Source organism: Pecten maximus, chromosome 15 (assembly GCF_902652985.1).
Source record: "Pecten maximus chromosome 15, xPecMax1.1, whole genome shotgun sequence".
Classification (NCBI taxonomy): Eukaryota; Metazoa; Mollusca; class Bivalvia; order Pectinida; family Pectinidae; genus Pecten; species Pecten maximus.
Genome location: NC_047029.1, coordinates 16486857 through 16496784, shown reverse-complemented (window position 1 = coordinate 16496784; position 9928 = coordinate 16486857). Strand labels below are relative to the sequence as shown.

At 36.2% G+C, this 9928-nt stretch overlaps 1 protein-coding gene across 1 annotated transcript; it reads right to left on the bottom strand.

Annotated features, from left to right (window-relative positions):
* Window positions 1–707: 707 nt before the first annotated feature.
* Window positions 708–9629, bottom strand: LOC117343812 (arylacetamide deacetylase-like). The gene is made up of 7 exons (XM_033906329.1): window positions 9551–9629; window positions 5459–5618; window positions 5207–5317; window positions 4347–4470; window positions 3691–3754; window positions 2839–2960; window positions 708–2721 (listed from the first exon to the last, which is right to left on the bottom strand). The coding sequence occupies exons 2-7, from the start codon at window positions 5600–5602 to the stop codon at window positions 2081–2083; spliced, it is 1206 nt and encodes a 401-aa protein (XP_033762220.1). The 5' UTR covers window positions 5603–5618; window positions 9551–9629; the 3' UTR covers window positions 708–2080.
* Window positions 9630–9928: the final 299 nt, after the last annotated feature.

Below are 9928 nucleotides of genomic sequence, written 5' to 3'. Positions count from 1 at the left end.
TGCAATGAACAAACACATTTTTCGCAAATAAGAAAGTTTATATGTTATATATTCAAAGTTTGTATTAAAAAACTAAGTTTTAAACAATATTTTTTTGATTTTGAAAACTGTCACCATTTGGTCGAAACACGCCAATATGCGCCATATCTCTGACAAAAATGACCTAGACAATTCATAAAAAACAGAAACTATCAAATATTTTCACGGGAACAAAAATTGAGCGTGTATACGCGGGAAATCATCGTTAACACATTAAACACGTGTTTACAACACTTTTAAAGTAAGTGTTGAACACATCTATATTTCTTCACAAAAAAAAACACTGTGTTTTGATTTTTATAAAGTATGTAATGCAAAAAAGTGTTGAAACATTTTTTTACCTTTAATAGTACGCGAGAAACGCGGTTTTTGTATGCTGAAAATTGGTCAAAAATCAGCGGAAAACAATTGCCAGTGTCTCATTAATTACGATTATGACAGTGAAAACAAAGCAATTTAAGGTATCTTTTAAATTCTTTTATCTACATTGAGAGTCGTTTTTCTGAAAACTGGACAGATATTTTTCACCCGAATAGAGAAGACCCTATGACCATAACGCGTTCGGTTATTCTGGTTTTTGACGGCCTTTCGGAGATTCTATTGTGGGTTTAATCCATTTTTTTCTGAAACTTAGAATTTAGGTCGAAAGAAACATTGGATCTCACATATTCAGTTTTCAGAAAATTACTTTAATTCCATAAGTATACAGAGCCTATATTAGGAATGGTTCCATATATATGCATTATACATGTACCTACCTGGAAAAACCTACATGACATGTCTCCGAAAAGTTAGACAATAACAGTCCTACCGAAATTACACACAGCGGAGTAAACAAAGTTTTGGATAATGACACATAGCATTGTTATTTTATTATGATGAACAGTGAAATTAAAAAAAAAAAAAACAAACAAAACTGAACAACATGCTTTATTATCAATGAAATTAAACATTGTCATTTTTAAAGGAATCCTCATACGTTTTAAACGATATGGGGGGAAATGTACCGTTCAACATCTATCCGGGTTTTTTTATGCTACACAATCTTGTTCATTGCACGAGTCGGGATACTGAAGCAAGCACGGTGCAAGGGAGATAATCCGTATAAATGTAGATGGCAAGTCATTCAATAATCTATGTATTTAATGGTAGTTACTACTTCTGCTTAGCGCTCAGCATTTTTGGGAGTAGGAGGACTGGTTCGTCCGTCTGACCGGGCGGGATGTCCTGCTGGGTGTCTTCGGTAGTATGCGTCAGTGAGATAGCACTGTAAAGTTGGCATCAGTTCCGCGCTACCACACACAAACATTCAGCAGCCTCCAAAAACAAGCACTCACACATTTACCACACACATGCATCTCGTACACAAGGTAAGATCGTGCTTTAATGAACTTGGATGTTGAGAGAACCTTCAGCCAATAATCAACATGTTCATCATATCTTCAACCACGATGAAAACAGTGTCCATACACATTTAGTCCATGGACAGTCAACCAGACAACACTAATGAGCCAGGATCAACAATTGTCATCTTACACAAAATTATCCAAGGATTTACAGTTGTCACCAAACACAAATGTCACCATATACAACTATTGTCACAATATACAAATGTCATCATACACAAATATATCTTCATCCAAGGACCAACAGTTGTCACCATACACAAATATTGTCACCATACACAAACATACATTCATCCAAAGATTAATAGTTGTCTCGAGGATCATAGAATAAATTACTATTATAACTTGTGGCCGCGCTCTTATTAGAGGGTCAACAACTTCCGACATGACGTCATCAAATGGATGACGTCCAGCAGTTTTCTTTTATGTATATCCTACGTGTTTAACAATACAAGTATTAACATAATGGTCTACTACCACACTGTAAAAGTGTTAAAGCATCATTTCAGGAAGCACATGTTGGGAAAGAAAAGCAAAATAAAAAGGTACAATAATTTTTTGTTTATAACATACACTAATTATTTTAAAATATATTCGGGCATATAAGCATAGTGTATTTGAAACTTTGCCCTCAGTTAAAGTTCTTCTCTCAGATAATCAATATAATCTCTCATTGCCTCTGTTGAACGGTTAGTTCGAGCTGCTGTTAAAAATCCGTGTTGCACGCCTTCCCAGTGCACGTGATTAACCGGAAAGTCAAGGTCTTTCCAACGCTTTGCTAACATCAAGCCGTCGTCTCTCAAAGGGTCATATTCACAGGTTAACAAGTACGTTTTTGGGAGCTGGGATAACATTTCATCGTCTAGCATAAGAGGACAAACATATACGTTGGTGACAAATTTCTCTACTTTCTCCGCTAGACTTTTATCGACAGGTTTAAAATCCCGAGGGCGGGTCTGTAACTTGTGGTATTTTTCGGGCAAGAGCTCGACATTTACTTTAGAGTTGATTGTTTTACGCATTTCCGCTGTTATGTGTTGGTTTTCCAAGAATTCATCTAAATGGTCTTCATTTCCAAAAACATATCGCAAGTACAATTTAGCCATTCTATCTGTCTTTAATATAAATGGGAATGATTTGTATGTGTTATACGATGGCGTTTTAAAGTCTACCATCTGGAGCGCCGGGTAGATCAGACCAAGGAGTCGAGGGGGTTGTCGTTCCTGGGTAAGTTTAGTTCCGACAGCCATCGCCAGGTTTCCTCCTGCACTGTCCCCTTTAATGTGAATACATATATAAGTACATTGTATCTACAACACATCTGTTTAATAGCATAAACCGAGAAATATCATCATTGCTATAGACATTAAAGTTATCTTTTTATGACAATTACCTGACAGGGCTATCCGACTGGCATCGACACCGAACGTCTTGGCGTTTTTCATGAAATACTTGGTGGCTATCAAGCAGTCCTCGAACGGTATAGGGAATGTGTACTCTGGTGCTAGTCTGTATCTACAACATCAAGGCGGGTACATAGAGTAACATAAACTATGCTTGCATAATCCTACGAAGTGAAAAAACACACAATTCTTTATTTTAATCTCTCTTGTGAGAGACACAAATTCCCTCTTTTCCGTGTTTTCGGCACAGATTGCGAATCTGTCTATTGCAAGATTTCTTATTGAATTGCTCAGTTCCTTTAAATACATGTGCGATATTAAACGATCGATTCTGACATTAGAATATATTGTACATCTCAATAATAAGAAAAGTGAGAACTTTAATTTACACTGGTAATATTTATTTCGAGATACAAAAATTGCCTTCTAAATAGAAATTGTAGTTAACATAACATTCGGATAACAGAAACAAAGAAAACCATGTAAATGTACTTGTCTCCCGTGCCTTCAAGCTGTGACAATTTCCATCGAATTCATATTTGGGAAACGTGGACGAGACCGATACACAATCAAGTAGAATGATACAAGACACGTCAAGTAATATCATCTTTAACTGTGATTGTGCTGCATAATGAATATGTCAAAGTGCATCATACAGTAATTTGGTCCTTCTGGGGCTCGTTTACGATTATAGGTACTTTAAACAGCAACAAACCAGAAGCTGAAGTGACGTAGATGTATACTTACTCGACCGAGACTACAACAGCAGGATGTGACGTATTTGTATACTTACTCGACCGAGACTACTTGAACAGCAGGAAGTGAAGTATTTGTATACTTACTCGACCGAGACTACAACAGCCGGAAGTGACGTAGACAATGTCCTCGTGAATGAATCGTACTCCTCTGAAATCAATCAAGTTTATCTAAGACATGGCTAAATTAGGCTAAGCTACACTATTTTTTACATACACACATACGTAGATATGACAAGACAGCACAACGGCGCCAGGGAGCATATTTAATCAGCTCGAGTATAGTCTCTTCATTTTCTTTTGGTCTTTACCTTCAAGTTCGCTTTATTGTTGGCAAAGTGACTTGTCTTTAAAAAAAATACCAAATCACACCTAAGTCAGTCCTATTCAATATCAACCTTTCACAGACACTCCCTTGAAATCACTCGAAAAGGTAGTGAATGACATTTTATTATTTGAATCAATATATAGCTGATAAACTACATGTTGATACATTGTATATTGCAAAGTTGCATTCAAGAAATGGAATAACATTATGAATAACAATTATCCTGCCCTATTTTTCTTTATCAAATTCATTACGGCCATTTAATGCAAATACCTTGACCATAATGTGCAGTCAAATCTGTACTATCGGACACCCTTATATAGCTGACACCTATCTATAAAGGACACTTTTGCCTTAATGTGTCCTTTATACACAGGTTTGACTGTAGGTACAAAAGACAACAAGGAACACTGACCTACAGATCCAAGTATCCAGCCGCCACCGTGGTAAAACACTACCGCTGGTAGAGGGCGCTTCACGCTGTTGTCACGTAGCTCATACAGCCTCACTTTGACACCGTCAAATAACATTTCCGTTACCTGCCAAATTATTTCTCGATTAAATATCACTAACTGATGTCAAAACATGTATCAAAATCCTCAAAACTAAAAAAAAACCGATTCTTTGTTGAAAATAATCAGCAATCTGCAATGATCACATGACAATTTAAAAGACATATGCTTGACTAATTGTAAAACAAAATGATAGTGTAACAAGGTGGCTTAACTAGTAGGCTAACCTGGCTTAGTTGCTCCAGGTTCGTCTCCTTGTTGGAGGGAACAGGGACCTGAGAATTTGGTACAGTCTATAATGTGTTTTGATTAACACGGAGGGATGCTATTTTACCAAAAAGCTATCCCGCTAAAAAGTAACAAGTTTTCAGGTCCCTGTGATACACACCAGGGAAGATAAAATACACGTAGACTTAAACAAGTTATCAGGTCCCTGTGATACACACTAGGGATTGTCAAAATACACATAAACGTAACAAGTTAACAGGTCTGTGTGGTGAGTAAGGCACTTAGATCAATGGGTTCAGTGAAATGATGACCTTCCTAAAACCTTGTTACTTTGTACTATGGCGTTATTGTCTGTTCTAAATGCATGGTTATTCTGCTAAAGGCTCGATGATCTGGTCATCATTGTTGACATCATCTCGCTATCGGGAAGGTCTTCTATAGCGAGAATCATGTATGTACTACTTGAATTCCTGATCCTTGAAAACGTATATGTACATCGCCACCATATAGGTATTCTTGAATTCATGAAATTTACCTTTACATCAGCATCGGATAGGTCTTCCGTGGCGTGAATAATTCCTGGATTGTCTACATTTCTTGCACATTTTTGGAAAGTCGAATACCCAATGTATTCTTTGAAATCGCACTAATGATTAAAATAAAAAAGACTATGAATTATTAATTGTATATCATGGATTCTTTAAAACGATATCTGGACATATTTGCACATTCATGTTACTCTATGACATCAGACACCAGTCTTACACATTTTCCCTCATTATCCTACCGTCATGAAATTCAGACCAGACTGGATAGAGACTTTCATCTGTACACTCGAGTCAACGGCGTCATCTGGGAAAGGCGTGTACAGGAAGTATGCTACAGTCACTGCTAACAGGCCTAAACTCAACAGGACACGCCCACAGCTCATTTTGCCAAGTCTGAAACTGGAAACATGTTTCAATATATACGATTTAATGGAAATCTAAAACTGAAGAAGTAACAATAGAAACATTACGAATATCTACGTAACTATCTAATGAATTTACCAAATCACTGTTTTCGTAAGAAATAAAAGTGACATAAAATATTAATATAAGTACACGTATCCCCGTACTCTATAGTATTTGAAACAATAATCTAATGCGTTTAACATGATACACTGAAGTCTGCAAGTAGCTCACAGTTCCAAGGCCTAGTTTTTCAGGCTTTGATAGACAGTGACTTTTAACTGTACACATGTTGTTGTTTTATCTGCACCATTTGCGGTTCGCACGTGCAAGTACACCACATAGACCATGGTAAAAGTGTTCATCTGCTGTCGGATTTACACCGCATGTAGGGCGTAAGGATTGAGTATGTTGGCTACATTGCATGATCGAAAGAGGCGACTAAATTTAGGGTTTATTTTCTCTTCTTCAAAAAACCTTCTTATTAATGTCTCCCTTGAAATAGCCCGAGTTTCCCCCAGGCCCTGACACCATGTCTGGTGTAGAGCCCCTACCCCAGACATGGTGTCGGGACCAGGGCCCTACAACAGACATGGTGTCAGGGCCAGAGAAAACTCGGGCTGCCCCTACACGAGATATGGTGTCAGGGCCAGAGGAAACACGGGCTACCCTTGACACTGCCTCACTTTTTGGTCTTTAGTTATTCGTTCTCCCCTGTGATGAAGACTTTGATACTTTCTTGAGTCTATAATGGTGGTAGTTGCTACTCTTTCTAAGCGCTCAGCATTTCGGGAGGGGGAAGCCGTGACTGTTTCCCCCGTTGTCAGTATAATGTTACCGAGTGGATTTTCATGCTGAATGTCTACGGCAGTATGCTTCAATGAGGTAGCACTATAAAGTTGGTATCAATTCAATTCATTTATTACCTTAAACCTTACGGTTTTTCAGTACAAATGTTAGCAATATCAGTTCCGCGCATACCGAAGCCTCCTGAAACACACATGTGTGTTATTAACACAACCACAGGCCGTTATTAAAGTGCTTCAGTACACTTGTGCCGAGTAAGATTTGAGAAATAACCAAACGGTTTGTAATTAATGATGAAACCTTCAACAAATGTTTTGATGTGGTATGTTTGTTAAGGGATAGTAACAAAAAAAGTTAAAACAGATATTTCAATATAAATTATTTGTATTAGATAACATGACTTAGTTTATAATTGGTATGTAATCAGAACACAATTCATAGAGCTTATCTAAAATATTTTTGTGAAACAGTTACAATAATATCATTATACTATCTATGACGTGCTCAAATGATCAAAATAGAGCTGTATTGATAAGTTTCATGATAAAAAAAGGCTGTTTATATTCATGTAAAATCTTAAACTGTCTAATTTGAGCTTTTTTTACATTTGTTTTACCAAAAAGCATACGACATAAACACTTTTAAAATGATATTATAACTGTTTCACATAAAAAAAACAACTTAACATAAGCTCTCTTAATTCTTTCGTTTTTCCATTACGTACCTAGAAGGCGTGTAAGTTAACCAGACATAGGTACGTGTGTGGCTAACCCGTTATTCCAGGTGTCTTCACACAGACGACCCGGTTTCTTGTACACGAGAGTTGTTATTTTGGTTTGGTTTATTTTGTTTAATGTCCTATTAACAGTCAGGGTCATTTAAGGACGTGCCTTGTTTTGGAGGTGGAGGAAAGCAGGAGTACCCGGAGAAAAACCACCGGCCTACGGTCAGTACCTGGCAACTGCCCCAAGTAGGTTTCTAACTTGTAACCCAGAGGTGGAGGGCTAGTGATAAAGTGTTGGGACACATTAACTACTCGGCCACCGCGGCCCCTAGAGTTCCCATTCAGATCGAACGTTCGCCGCCTTTGCAACATTGCGATATATTTCTCAAATTCTCAAACGAAACGAGTTCCATGGGGATACGAGTGTCATGGTCAACCTTAAATTCCCATTGCTGTTGATAGGGCGTTTTAAAGAATGCGAAACTAAGCTTTCGGACGCAAAACACAATTTTCAACTGGCTATAAGACTTATTATTTAAGATATGTTATTATGTAATTAAAATCGATATGACAACATGTCTGTACCCCGAAGTTGACAGGTCATCACTGTTTGGGGTGATAAATATATTTCAATTTGAAAGTCAGTCAAATTCGTGTGTAAATTCCACACATGATTGAAACTTCATTATCTGATTATCGGAAACGTATTTCTTGTTTTCTTCAGAATTATATATTCGTTAAGATACAAGTCCGTTTCGCGGGAAACGATCCTGACTGAATATGCAACCCATCTGTTCATTTTAGTATAGACATGAATTCAATAAATATCAGTGTTATGATTACTCTTTACAACAGCTGCTTTTAGATTTCTCCCAAGATTGCAGAACTGAATTTTGTGAGGGTTCATTTCAGTCTGAATAAAATATATTTTATTAGCGCTAAAACCATAGGATTTAGCATGCTATTGTTTTCCGCTGTCCGCTAGTGTTTTGTACAACTACTTCACTGCTGTGACAAATATCTATGGTAGCAAAGCTGCATAAATATTCAAGACGGTCAAGGTTGCAATCGTTCTATAAACTTATTATTTTGCAATTAAATTATAATATAACTTGAATTTTGAAAAAAAAACCCACTGATGTTAGACTGAATAACCTCTTTTATATAAATAACCTCCATTTTTCGCAACAGTGAACTTACCTAGTAGGTTAATATAAAGATAAAAAAACAAACAAACAAACAAACAAACAAACAAAATAACAGAAGTTTTTCATGAAGGAGGCCGGTGTTCACCTTCCGAGCGATTTTTTGTATAAATATATTTATATGTCTATCTATATCTTTTAGAAGATATCTGTATCACGTGCTTGTTAATAGTTATCATAATTCATATTTGCTTGGAATGTAAATGGTCTTACAAAATGTACAACACAAACAACGTACGGCTACAATCTACAGTAGGCCTAACGTTACATTTAGTACTATTTTCTCATTTGCAAATATGATTTAATAATTATTTCAATATCTTAAATTAATGTATTTATGAATATTAAATCAGTCTGTATGGGCCTGTTCCATCTATGTTAGTAAACTTTTCAGGTCTGAAGGTACTGTACGTACATGTACTTTGCTTAGTTGTATATGAAACAAAGTAACAAGTACTTTGACAGTGACAACAGCTGTTTATGTTTATATGAATCTTTTATTTAATTGGTAGTTGTATTAGTTGTTGACGAAACAAAGTAACATGCATGTACTTTGTCAGTTACATCAGCTGTTGGTGTAACGATGAAAGCTGTACTAAATTACATACAATGGACATGTGAGATTGGTCAGGTCCAAATATATTGTCTGTCAAAGTACAGTAATGAAACAATGTGAGAACTGAATATTGAATTGCTCAAAAATAAGGGAAATTCTGCTTGTGATACAATCCCAAAAGAATAATTACCTGTAAAACATTGTCAACTGCTAAAATTGCACCAGAGTTTTTACAGTACTCTCAGTACTTTGATTCATGTCCGTTTTAGTTTGTTATGATTTAAGTAGGAGTTACATCCCTTGCTTTATTGGTCGGTAACTGGTTTTGCAATAATTTAGCAACCGTATGATTTACTCGAAATGTTGCAGTTGTATGTGTTTTTTTTCTGTTCGTTTGTTTGCATTTGTACAAAACAGGAGAAATAAAACTAGCGATAATCCGTCCGCTCTATTCCACTTCCTTGTTGTTTTATCTTTTTTTTTATCTGTGTTTGTGTTAAATGCCAATAAACGAAGCCATGTATGCGGTCTCATGCGATAAATATGTATGCAATTAATTACTAACCGAAAAATACATCTGTTTGCATTATTTCATTACCGCTGACAAAACACATTCTTCGTATATATATATACTCACAAATATAGTCTTACAGTTACTCTCGAGACAGGCTAGCCTATCCTTCAGATCATGTGACAAATGGTCATGTGATCTCAAATCTTACAATATGGCGGAGTAGACAAGATGAGCTTGTTTATATTTCTGATTTTGAAGTCAACCATATAAGTGAGTAATGGCAGAATACATATACGTAGACCTGGCAAAGGCCATTTCAAAATTTAGTTTTTTAAATATTGATATATATGGTCAATCATGCTGACGTCACACTGGTCAGAACTATAAAATAGATTAAATTTCAATATTGAAAGAAATATACAGCGATCCCTCGTTATCATCTTTAATCCAATATTTGCTATTTATCAGGTTTTAAAACTAAACTCCTATTACGCAATGGGC

Bases quoted from the DNA above. Each gene is read 5' to 3' on its own strand.
- LOC117343812 (XM_033906329.1), bottom strand. From the start codon at position 5,602: ATGAGCTGTGGGCGTGTCCTGTTGAGTTTAGGCCTGTTAGCAGTGACT. The intron at 3,755-4,346 runs GTCAGTGTTCCT...GATTGATTTCAG, and splicing joins CTGGATACTTGGATCTGTAG to AGGAGTACGATTCATTCACG. The intron at 2,722-2,838 runs GTAATTGTCATA...TTCACATTAAAG, and splicing joins CAGTCGGATAGCCCTGTCAG to GGGACAGTGCAGGAGGAAAC.